The sequence below is a fragment of the Salmo salar genome, chromosome 01 (assembly GCF_965601325.2).
Source record: "Salmo salar chromosome 01, fSalSal1, whole genome shotgun sequence".
Taxonomy (NCBI): Eukaryota; Metazoa; Chordata; class Actinopteri; order Salmoniformes; family Salmonidae; genus Salmo; species Salmo salar.
In genome coordinates, this window is record NC_138291.1 from 153,279,208 (window position 1) to 153,292,500 (window position 13,293).

At 43.6% G+C, this 13,293-nt stretch overlaps 1 protein-coding gene across 3 annotated transcripts in view; it reads right to left on the reverse strand.

Annotated features, from left to right (window-relative positions):
* The window catches only part of LOC106566935 (mediator of RNA polymerase II transcription subunit 13-like), a 158,274-nt gene that overhangs the window by 91,787 nt on the left and 53,194 nt on the right, over positions 1 to 13,293 (reverse strand). For all 3 annotated transcript variants that reach the window (XM_014135556.3, XM_014135564.3, XM_014135550.3), the window contains exons 3-4: positions 10,160 to 10,244; positions 9,444 to 9,527 (exon numbers count right to left, since the gene is read on the reverse strand). In XM_014135556.3, the coding sequence (XP_013991031.1) occupies positions 9,444 to 9,527; positions 10,160 to 10,244 (169 nt within the window). The remainder of the gene's footprint in view (positions 1 to 9,443; positions 9,528 to 10,159; positions 10,245 to 13,293) is intronic.

Sequence of the window (13,293 nt, forward strand, 5' to 3'; positions counted from 1 at the left end):
TATAGCACAGTAGACAGAGTACAGTACAGCACAGTACAGCGCAGTAGACAGAGTACTGTACAGCACAGTAGACCGAGTACAGTACAGAACAGAACAGCACAGTAGACAGAGTACAGGATAGCACAGTATTCAGAGTACAGTACAGCAAAGAACAGCACAGTAGACAGAGTACAGTACAGTACAGAACAGTAGACAGAGTACAGTACAGCACAGAACAGAAGACAGAGTACAGTGCAGCACAGTAGACAGAGTACAGTACAGTACAGTACATAACAGTAGACAGAGAACAGTATAGTACAGTACAGAACAGTAGAAAGAGTACAATACAGGGCAGCACAGAACAGTAGACAGAGTGCAGTACAGTACAGTACAGTACAGCACAGTAGACTGAGTACAGTACAGCACAGAACAGTAGATAGAGTACAGTACAGTACAGAACAGTTGACAGAGTATAGTAAATACAGCACAGTAGACAGAGTACAGTACAGTCAGAACAGTAGACAGAGTACAGTACAGTACAGCACAGAACAGTAGACAGAGTACAGTACAGTACTGTACAGCACAGTAGACAGAGTACAGTACAGCACCGAAGATAGAGTACAGTACAGTACAGTACAGAACAGTTGACAGAGTACAGTAGAATACAGTACAGTACAGAACAGAACAGTAGACTGAGTACAGTACTGAACAGTAGACAGAGTACAGTAAAGTACAGTACAGAACAGTAGACAGAGTATAGTAAATACAGCACAGTAGACAGAGTACAGTACAGTCAGAACAGTAGACAGAGTACAGTACAGTACAGCACAGAACAGTAGACAGAGTACAGTACAGTACTGTACAGTACAGTAGACAGAGTACAGTACAGCACAGAATATAGAGTACAGTACAGTACAGAACAGTTGACAGAGTACAGTAGAATACAGTACAGTACAGAACAGAACAGTAGACAGAGTACAGTACAGTACAATACAGCACAGAACAGTAGCGAGAGTACAGTACAGCACAGAACAGCACAGTAGTCACAGTACAGTACAGTACAGAACAGTAGACAGAGTACAGTACAGTACAGTACAGCACAGTACAGTACAGCACAGTACAGAACAGTAGACAGAGAACAGTACAGTACAGTAGACAGAGTACAGTACAGTAGACAGAACAGTAGACAGAGTACAGTACAGCACAGTACAGCACAGTAGACAGAGTACAGAACATTACAGTACAGAACAGTAGACAGAGTACAGTACAGTACAGTACAGTACAGTACAGCACAGTACAGCACAGAACAGCACAGTAGACAGAGTACAGTACAGTTTAGAACAGCACAGTAGACAGAGTACAGTAAAGCACAGAACAGAGGAGTAGACAGAGTTCAGTACAGTACAGAACAGTAGACAGTACAGTACAGTACAGCACAGAACAGAAGACAGAGTACAGTATAGCACAGTAGACAGAGTACAGTACAGCACAGTACAGCGCAGTAGACAGAGTACTGTACAGCACAGTAGACCGAGTACAGTACAGAACAGAACAGCACAGTAGACAGAGTACAGGATAGCACAGTATTCAGAGTACAGTACAGCAAAGAACAGCACAGTAGACAGAGTACAGTACAGTACAGAACAGTAGACAGAGTACTGTACAGTGCAGTGCAGTACAGTACAGAACAGTACAACACAGTAGACATAGTACAGTCAGTACAGTACAGAACAGTACAGTACAGTAGACAGAGTACAGTACAGTACAGAACAGTACATTACAGTAGACAGAGTACAGTACAGCACAGAACAGAACAGTAGACAGAGTACAGAACAGCACAGAACAGAGGAGTTGACAGAGTTCAGTACAGTACAGCACAGTAGACAGAGTACAGTACAGTACAGAACAGTAGACAGAGTACAGTACAGCACAGAACAGAAGACAGAGTACAGTGCAGCACAGTAGACAGAGTACAGTACAGTACAGTACATAACAGTAGACAGAGAACAGTATAGTACAGTACAGAACAGTAGAAAGAGTACAATACAGGGCAGCACAGAACAGTAGACAGAGTGCAGTACAGTACAGTACAGTACAGCACAGTAGACTGAGTACAGTACAGCACAGAACAGTAGATAGAGTACAGTACAGTACAGAACAGTTGACAGAGTATAGTAAATACAGCACAGTAGACAGAGTACAGTACAGTCAGAACAGTAGACAGAGTACAGTACAGTACAGCACAGAACAGTAGACAGAGTACAGTACAGTACTGTACAGCACAGTAGACAGAGTACAGTACAGCACCGAAGATAGAGTACAGTACAGTACAGTACAGTACAGAACAGTTGACAGAGTACAGTAGAATACAGTACAGTACAGAACAGTAGACTGAGTACAGTACTGAACAGTAGACAGAGTACAGTAAAGTACAGTACAGAACAGTAGACAGAGTATAGTAAATACAGCACAGTAGACAGAGTACAGTACAGTCAGAACAGTAGACAGAGTACAGTACAGTACAGCACAGAACAGTAGACAGAGTACAGTACAGTACTGTACAGCACAGTAGACAGAGTACAGTACAGCACAGAATATAGAGTACAGTACAGTACAGAACAGTTGACAGAGTACAGTAGAATACAGTACAGTACAGAACAGAACAGTAGACAGAGTACAGTACAGTACAATACAGCACAGAACAGTAGCGAGAGTACAGTACAGCACAGAACAGCACAGTAGTCACAGTACAGTACAGTACAGAACAGTAGACAGAGTACAGTACAGTACAGTACAGTACAGCACAGTACAGTACAGCACAGTACAGAACAGTAGACAGAGAACAGTACAGTACAGTAGACAGAGTACAGTACAGTAGACAGAACAGTAGACAGAGTACAGTACAGCACAGTACAGCACAGTAGACAGAGTACAGAACATTACAGTACAGAACAGTAGACAGAGTACAGTACAGTACAGTACAGTACAGTACAGTACAGCACAGTACAGCACAGAACAGCACAGTAGACAGAGTACAGTACAGTTTAGAACAGCACAGTAGACAGAGTACAGTACAGAACAGAACAGCACCCTAATCAGAGTACAGTACAGCACAGAACAGCACAGTAGACAGAGTACAGTACAGTACAGAACAGCACAGTAGACAGAGTACAGTACAGTACGGAACAGTAGACAGAGTACAGTACAGTACAGGAGACATAGTACGGTAGAGTACAGTACAGAACAGTAGACAGAGTATAGTACAGTGCATTGCAGTGCAGTACAGTAGACACAGTACAGTACAGTACAGTACAGTACAGTACAGTACAGTAGACAGAGTACAGTACAGTACAGTAGACAGAGTACAGTACAGCACAGAACAGTAGACAGAGTACAGAACAGTAGACAGAGTACAGTACAGTACAGAACAGTAGACAGAGTACAGTAAAGCACAGAACAGCACAGTACATAAGACAGAGTACAGTACAGCACAGTAGACAGAGTACAGTACAGCACAGTACAGCACACTAGACAGAGTACAGCACAGCACATAACAGAACAGTAGACAGAGTAAAGTATACATTACAGTACAGTAGACAGAGTACAGTACACTACAGAACAGAACAGTAGACAGAGTACAGTACAGAACAGAACAGTAAACAGAGTACAGTACAGTACAGTAGACAGAGTACAGTACAGTACAGCACATTAGACAGAGTACAGTACAGTACAGCACAGTACAGTAGACAGAGTACAGTACAGTACAGTACAGCACAGTAGACAGAGTACAGTACAGCACACAACAGAACAGTAGACAGAGTACAGTACATTACTGCACAGTAGACAGAGTACAGTACACTACAGAACACAAGAGTAGACAGAGTACAGTACAGAACAGTAGACAGAGTACAGTACAGTACAGTAGACAGAATACAGTACAGTACAGTACAGAACAGTAGACAGAGTACAGTACAGTACAGAACAGTAGAAAGAGTAAAGTACAGTATAGAACAGTAGAGGGAGTACGGTACAGTACAGCACAGTACAGCACAGTAGACAGAGTACAGTACAGCACAGCACAGTAGACAGAATACAGTACAGTACAGAACAGAAGACAGAGTACAGAACAGCACAGAAAAGCACAGTAGACAGAGTACAGTACAGTACAGTACAGCACAGTAGACAGAGTACAGTACAGCACAGAACAGAACAGTAGACAGAGTACAGTACAGTACAGCACAGTAGACAGAGTACAGTACAGCACAGAATAGCACAGTAGACAGAGTACAGTACAGTACAGAACAGTAGACACAGTACAGTACAGTACAGAACAGAACAGTAGACAGAGTACAGTACAGAACAGCACGGTAGACAGAGTACAGTACAGTACAGTAGAGTAGACAGAATACAGTACAGTAGTCAGAGTACAAAACAGTACAGTACAGAACAGTAGACAGAGTACAGTACAGTGCAGTACAGAAGAGTAGACAGAGTACAGTACAGCACAGTAAACAGAGTACAGTAGAGTACAGTACAGAACAGTTGACAGAGTACAGTACAGCACACTAGACAGAGTACCGTACAGTACAGTACAGTACAGAAATTAGACAGGGTACAGTACAGCACAGAACAGCACAGTAGAGAAGAATTCAGTATGGTATAGTACAGTAAAGTAGAGTAGAGTTCAGTACAGTACAGTACAGTATAATACAATACATTATAGTGTACTCAACATTACTGTAATGTACTATACTCTACTCAACTTTTTTACTTAACTATACTGTACTGTACCCTACTGTACTGTACTTTGCTGTACTGTACTCTACTGTACTTAACTGTACTCTACTGTACTGTACTCTACTGTACTCTGCTGTATTGTACTCTACTGTACTGTACTGTACTATACTGTACTATACTGTAGTCTACTCTACTGTACTCTACTGTACTCTACTTTACTATACTCTACTGTACTTTACTGTACTCTTCAGAACTGTACTCTACTGTACTTTACTCTACTGTGCTCTACTCTACTGAACTTTACTCTACTGTACTCTACGTTACAGTACTCTACTCTACTGTACTCTACAGAACTCTACTCCACTGTACTCTACAGTACTCTACTCTACAGTACTCTACTCTACTGTACTCTACTCTACAGTACTCTACTCTACTGTACTCTACTCTACAGTACTGTACTCTACTGTACTCTACAATACTCTACTATACTGTACTCTACCGTACTGTACTCTACTGTACTCTACTCTACATTACTCTACTCTACTGTACTCTACTGTACTCAACGCTACAGTACTCCACTCTACTGTACTCTACTCTACAGTACTCTACTGTACTCTACAGTACTCTACTCTACTGTACTCTACAGTACTTTACTCTACTGTACTCTACTCTACAGTACTGTACTCTGCTGTACTCTACTCTACAGTACTGCACTCTACTGTACACTACTCTACTGTAGTCTACAGTACTCTACTCTACTGTACTCTACAGTACTGTACTCTACTGTTCTCCACTGTATTCTGCAGTACTCTACTGTACTCTACTCTACAGTACTGTACTCTACTGTACTCTACAGTACTCTACTGTACTTTACTCTACTGTACTCTACTGTACTCTATGCTACAGTACTCTACTCTACTGTACTCTAATGTACTCTACTGTACTTTACTCTACTGTACTGTACTCTACTCTACTCTACTGTACTCTACTGTACTCAACGCTACAGTACTCCACTCTACTGTACTCTACTCTACAGTACTCTACTCTACTCTGCAGTATTGTACTCTACAGTACTCTACTGTACTCTACAGAACTCTACTCTACTGTACTTTACTCTACAGTACTGTACTCTACTGTACTCTACAGTACTCTACTCTACTGTACTGCACTCTACTGTACTCTACAGTACTCTACAGTACTCTATTCTACTGTAATGTACTCTACTGTACTCTACAGTACTCTACTCTACTCTACAGTACTGTAATCTACTGTACTCTACTCTACAGTACTCTACTCTACTGTACTCTACAGTACTCTACAGTACTCTTTTCTAGTGTACTGTACTCTACTCTACAGTACTCTACTGTACTCTACTCTCAAGTACTCTACTGTACTCTACAGTACTCTACTGTACAGTACTGTACTCTACTGTACTCTACAGTGCTCTACTCTACTGCACTTTACTCTACTGTACTCTACTGTACTCTACAGTACTCCACTCTACTGTACTCTAATGTACTCTATTGTTCTTTACTCTACTCTACTCTACAGTACTGTACTCTACTGTACTCTACTGTACTCTACAGTACTGTACTCTACTCTACAGTACTCTACTCTATTGTACTCTACTGTACTCTACTCTACTCTACTGTACTCTACTGTACTCTACCCTACAGTACTCTACTCTACTGTACTGTACTCTACTGTACTCTACAGTACTCTATTCTACTGTACTCTACTCTACAGTACTGTACTCTACTGTACTCTACTCTACAGTACTCTACTCTACTGTACTCTACTGTACTGTACTCTACAGTACTCTACTGTACTCAACAGTACTCTACTCTACAGTACTCTACTCTACTGTACTCTACTGTACTCTACAGTACTCTACAGTACTCTACTCTACAGTACTGTACTCTACTGTACTCTACAGTGCTCTACTCTACTGTACTTTACTCTACTCTACTCTACAGTACTCTACTCTACTGTACTGTACTCTACTGTACTCTACAGTACTCTATTCTACTGTACTCTACTCTACAGTACTGTACTCTACTGTACTCTACGGTACTCTACTCTACTGTACTCTACTGTACTCTACTGTACTCAACAGTACTCTACTCTACAGTACTCTACTCTACTGTACTCTACTGTACTGTACTCTACAGTACTCTACAGTACTCTACTCTACAGTACTCTACTCTACTGTACTCTACAGTGCTCTTCTCTACTGTACTTTACTCTACTGTACTCTACTGTACTCTATTCTACTGTACTGTACTCTACTGTACTCTACTCTACAGTACTCTACTCTACAGTATTGTACTCTACAGTACTCTACTCTACTGTACTCTACAGTACTCTACTCTACTGTACTTTACTCTACAGTACTGTACTCTACTGTACTCTACTCTACAGTACTCTATTCTACAGTACTGTACTCTACTGTACTCTACTCTACAGTACTCTATTCTACTGTACTGTACTCTACAGTACTCTATTCTACTGTACTGTACTCTACTGTACTCTACAGTACTCTACTCTACTCTACAGTACTGTACTCTACTGTACTCTACAGTACTCTATTCTACTGTACTGTACTCCACTGTACTCTACAGTACTCTACAGTGCTCTACTCTACTGTACTTTACTCTACTGTACTTTACAGTACCTCGTACCTCGTACTCTACAGTACTGTACTCTACTGTACTCTACAGTACTGTACTCTACCGTACTCTACTGTACTCTACAGTACTCTGCAATACTCTACTCTACTGTACTCTAAAGTACTGTACTCTACTGTACTCTACAGTGCTCTACTCTACTGTACTTTACTCTACTTTACTCTACTGTACTCTACAGTACCCCACTCTACTGTACTCTAATGTACTCTATTGTACTTTATTCTACTGTACTCTACTCTACAGTACTGTACTCTACTCTGCTGTACTCTACTGTACTCTACTGTACACTACTCTACTCTACTGTACTCTACTGTACTGTACTCTACAGTACTGTACTCTACTGTATTCTACAGTACTGTACTCTACAGTACTGTACTCTACTCTACTGTACTCTACTGTACTCTACTGTACTCTACTGTACAGTACTGTACTCTACTGTACTCTACAGTGCTCTACTCTACTGTACTTTACTCTACTTTACTCTACTGTACTCTACAGTACCCCACTCTACTGTACTCTAATGTACTCTATTGTACTTTATTCTACTGTACTCTACTCTACAGTACTGTACTCTACTGTACTCTACTCTGCTGTACTCTACTGTACTCTACTGTACACTACTCTACTCTACTGTACTCTACTGTACTGTACTCTACAGTACTGTACTCTACTGTATTCTACAGTACTGTACTCTACAGTACTGTACTCTACTCTACTCTACTGTACTCTACTGTACTCTACTCTACAGTACTGTACTCTACTGTACTCTAAGGTACTCTACTCTACTGTACTTTACTCTACAGTACTGTACTCTACTGTACTTTACTCTACAGTACTCTACTGTACTCTACTGTACTCTACTGTACTGTACTCCACTCTACTGTATCTTACCGTACTGTACTCTACTGTATTCTACAGTACTGTACTCTACTCTACAGTACTCTACTCTACTGTACTCTGCAGTACTGTACTCTACTCTACTGTACTCTACTGTACTCTACTCTACAGTACTGTACTCTACTGTACTCTAAGGTACTCTACTCTACTGTACTTTTCTCTACAGTACTGTACTCTACTGTACTCTACTCTACAGTACTCTACTCTACTGTACTCTACTGTACTCTACTCTACAGTACGCTACTCTACTCTACTGTACTCTACTCTACTGTACTCTACTGTACTGTACTCTACTTTACTGTACTCTACTGTACTGTACTCTACTGTACTCTACTATACAGTACTCTACTCTACTGTACTATACTGTACTCTACAGTACTCCACTCTACTGTACTCTGCTCTACTGTACTCTACTGTACTCTACTCTACTGTACTCTACTCTACAGTACTCTACTCTACTGTACTGCATTGTACTCTACTCTACTGTACTCTACTCTACTGTACTCTACTCTACAGTACTGTACTCTACTGTACTCTACTCTACAGTACTGTACTCTCCAAACGTTATTCTTGTGTTTTGATATCTTACTAATAACTGAACTTCACATGTTGGTGCTCATGGGTTCCTTTTACATGGAAATGCCCTACAACAACCATGCCCCTCTCCTGTGCTCTTGTTCGCTGTCAGTCTTTGACATGCACAAATGCACGCACACACACACACACACACACAGCCCCAAGCCCCTCCTCTGCTCAGCTCTCACACCTCGCCACCATTCACTACCCCGCTCTCAATAGTCTCACGTCCGAGCAGCCTGGCAGACCAGCTCTCGCACTGTCACACAAACACACTTCGGACTAGTCGTCTGTCTCGCAGAGCGAGCCATTCCCACCTGCGAGCGTGGTGACATGATCCGAGGGGCTCACAGCCAGGTGCCAAGAGGCAGCCAGAGGTGTCACCACATCCCAGACGGGGTGGGAGCAGCCACCGCATGGCAACCATTCACACCGCTTGTCTGTCACACTCCCCCAGAGCTCCCCAACGCTCCCGTAACATCACGCTAGTTATCACCGTGTCAGAACCACGTGGCGGGGATGCTGTGAGAAGGTTGTGTGTGGGATTGAGAAGGATGGTTAGCTCACCTGGTGGCCAGAGGCTTCTCCTCCAACTCGTATGGCTTGACGAACCACTTCCCGATCCGCACAAAGTCCTTGTCCAACAAACACCTGGGGGATGGGAGAAATGAAACAACTGTATCACACACACAAAGGTAAAGGATCATAAACACACAAACATACATGCACATAGACACAGACATTTTACATAGAGATTGACACACATATACCCAATCGGGGAAGAATAGAGAATATAATACATTTATTTTCATACATCAACACTCACATCAATGGAGTTACACAGTTCCTTGAGATACATTTTCTATTGAAGGCTTCATGACAATCCAATATAGTGCAGAGGTATAAAGTTGTAAGAGAGGAGGAGGTAGACTCAAGGTAATAACAAGTTTCATTCAGCTGGCCCCTTATGGTGATCATTGATGTTTAACTTAATTGACAACAAATATATCCTGGTTCATTTAGCAGATGGGAAATCTTTATTCAAGTCACTGATTCAGTCCAGGTTATAATTTGATTATCACTTCAAGTCTTTTAATTATTGGTGGTGTGGTATTTTTGCCAGAATTCTTTGATGTCTTTCCCCAGAGAAGAAATGGTTATATGAGCAGAAATAGCCTATAACTAGACTGGGAATATTCAGCTTACTTTATGTGATACTTCACATCCAGAATATGACACAAGTCATTTTCCAAGCAGCTCATTGGACATGAGTTGTACTGTACCTCTCCAGCAGGTTGTGAATGGCTTTGAACAGGAGGGTCCGGCATTCGTATGACAGCCCACACTCCCATAGTCCCTCCTCGGCCACTGGAATACAGGAAGAGAAGATGGGTTAGCAACTGATGGTTACAGGAACTGTGGAAGAAACTACAAGACCACTGTGAGGAACTGTGGAAGAAACTACAAGACCACTGTGAGGAACTGTGGAAGAAACTACAAGGACCACTATGAGGAACTGTGGGTGAAACCACTGTGGGGCACTGTGGAAGAAACTAAAAGGACCACTGTGAGGAACAGTGGAAGAAAATACAAGTACCACTGCAAGCATGCGTGTTTACATTATGTGCGTGCATCAGAGGAGGCTGCTAAGGGGAGGACGGCTCATAATAATGGCTGGAATGAAGTCAATGGAATGTTATCAACCACATGGAAACCACGTTTCAGCCATTATTATGAGCCGTCCTGCCTTCAGCTGCCACCACTGGTGTGCATGCGCCCTTGTGTGCACTGTACCTGTGTGTGTGTGTGTGTGTGTGTGTGTGTGTGTGTGTGTGTGTGTGTGTGTGTGTGTGTGTGTGTGTGTGTGTGTGTGTGTGTGTGTGTTCACTGTGCCTCTGTACAGCTGTCAGGTCCTGTCAACTTCATTTAGTCAGCGCTGGGTGAGACAGTGTCTGTGTGTTTGTGTGTGTGTTTGTGGCTGCACAGGGAGTCAGGAGAGGAGAGACAAGGAGAGGAGAGACAAGGAGAGGAGAGACAAGGAGAGGAGAGACAAGGAGAGGAGAGACATGGCGGGGCGGCACCACGTGCAGAAGCCAGTCCTGACAGCCCAGCAGCAAACAAGAGAGTCGTCAGGTCGACAGCGCTTAGTTTCAGTTCCTGCCATGTCAGCAGCCAGCTCAGATGACCTGTGTGGGGTAGTGGATGGATCTGATTCCTACCACTACTGGTTCCCTCCTCATTCGTTCTTCCCAAAAGAGGAGCAGCTACTGATAGCTCTAGTGTTCTTTGTTCTCTACCATACCTGGAGGACGATTGGGAGGGATAGGAAGCTTTGTGAGTGGGTGTTGTGTTTACTTACAGGGTGGCGGCAAACAAAAAGCACCGGGTGCGTACACAGAGGGAGGGAGGGAGGGAGGGAGGGAGGGAGGGAGGGAGGGAGGGAGGGAGGGAGGGAGGGAGGGAGGGAGGCGACAGAGCCCAGGGGAGGGGTGGAGGACCCACAGAGGTTGATCTTTTTTCTTTTTCTTTTTCAGTTGTGTATTTCTTTTTTTCTTCATCTTTCTATTTCTTGCTTTGTTGATATTTCCCTCCCTTTCCTCACACTGACGTGAATGAAATTTCCCTACTTGCCAGAATTCCCCGGTAACCATGGCAACACTGGCTGTGAGAACACAGCTCCTCGGCATTCAATTCCACCACCGCCCGCTGCCCGCCCTCTCCCTCCCTACCTGCCTCCCTCCCTCCTCCCACCCGCTCCTTCTTCCTCTGTTCTATTGCCTTCCAACACCCCACCCCCCTTTTCTCCCCCTCTCTCCCTCCCCGCCTCCCTCCCTCGTTCATTCCCGCTCCAGGGCTCAGACAGGAAGCTCAGTTCCAGCCAGCTATTCTACAGGGAAGAGTGCTCCATGAGCGGAATGCCAAGTCTCCAGCAAATCCAGCTCATTAGCTCGCCCCTTTCTCTCTCAAATCCCTTTTCCACACTGCCAATCCACCGCCAGTCGTCTTCATCTATCTATCCCACCACTTCCCCCACTCCCTCCTTTCCACCTTGTCTTCGCTTCTCTCTCACTCTACTCGACCCACCACCACCACGGAACACACCCAGGTTTCTCAACCCCTTTTCACCCAGGTTGGAGTCACACTGCCTGGGGGGAAGCTTGTCATGACACCCCCTCCCAGCCAAATCCAGCCACAGCCACACAATGAGCTCCCTACCTCTGGGAGCCAGCAGAAAGAAAGCTGAACTGATATGATCATCTCATTGCTTATGTCTCTCTGACTGGTGTAGTTTAAAGCACTGACAACAGCAGAATGCCACTCCTCAGAGTGTAGGTATCAACTGATCCCAAGATTACAACATGTAACAGACAAATCTGGAATTCCACTTGCCGCTCCCCAGCAGCAACAACATGTGAAAGTCATTACAGCTATTGTTTACATTGTAGCCACCAAGGAGCTGGAGCTGCACCTTATCAAGCCCTAAACACAAGGTGTGACTATTTCCCTCTTCACACACACACACACACACACACACACACACACACACACACACACACACACACACACAGACACACACACACACACATTGACACACATTGACACACATAGACACACACACACATAGACACACACACACACACACACACACACACACACACACACACACACACACACACACACACACACACACACACACACACACACACTTGACACACATAGCACACACACACACACACACACACACACACACACACATAGGCACACACACACACAAAACTAGAGTGTGAAATCTGATCTGAGATATTGAACTATTCACATCCTTATGGGACCTGTGGGGCTTATGTTTGACAAACAGCTGCAGAGTAGCAACAAGTCACCAGCATGGAATAGTGATTGCTGTGCTTAGAGAGATGAAGTGTGGTGTTGTGAAACGTATAGACCCTTATCTAGATGAGTGTCGTCTCTGGTCCTCTCAGCAGGGCCTTATTAGGGCCTCGGCAGACTCCTGAGAGATGGATGGAGCACCACCTCACAACTTCAGCTGTGGATGATAACCGTCAAGGTTGTCTCCATTTTAGTGTGTGTGTGTGTGTGTGTGTGTGTGTGTGTGTGTGTGTGTGTGTGTGTGTGTGTGTGTGTGTGTGTGTGTGTGTGTGTGTGTGTGTGTGTGTGTGTGTGTGTGTGTGTGTCTCAGATGACACAGATAAGGCGAATGAGAGAGAAAAGGGAAGCATGTTTTGTGTTCAAGATGTGGGTGTGAACTGAACTGACTGAAAATATAATATCATGTTTTGCATGTGCATGAGAGCTGTGCCACTTTGTTTGCACCTTTGAGTTGTTTTGTGTGTAACAGTATTTGTTATCATGCTGGGTGAACTTGTCTGTGTGAATGGGTTCATTCATGTTGTGTGGACTT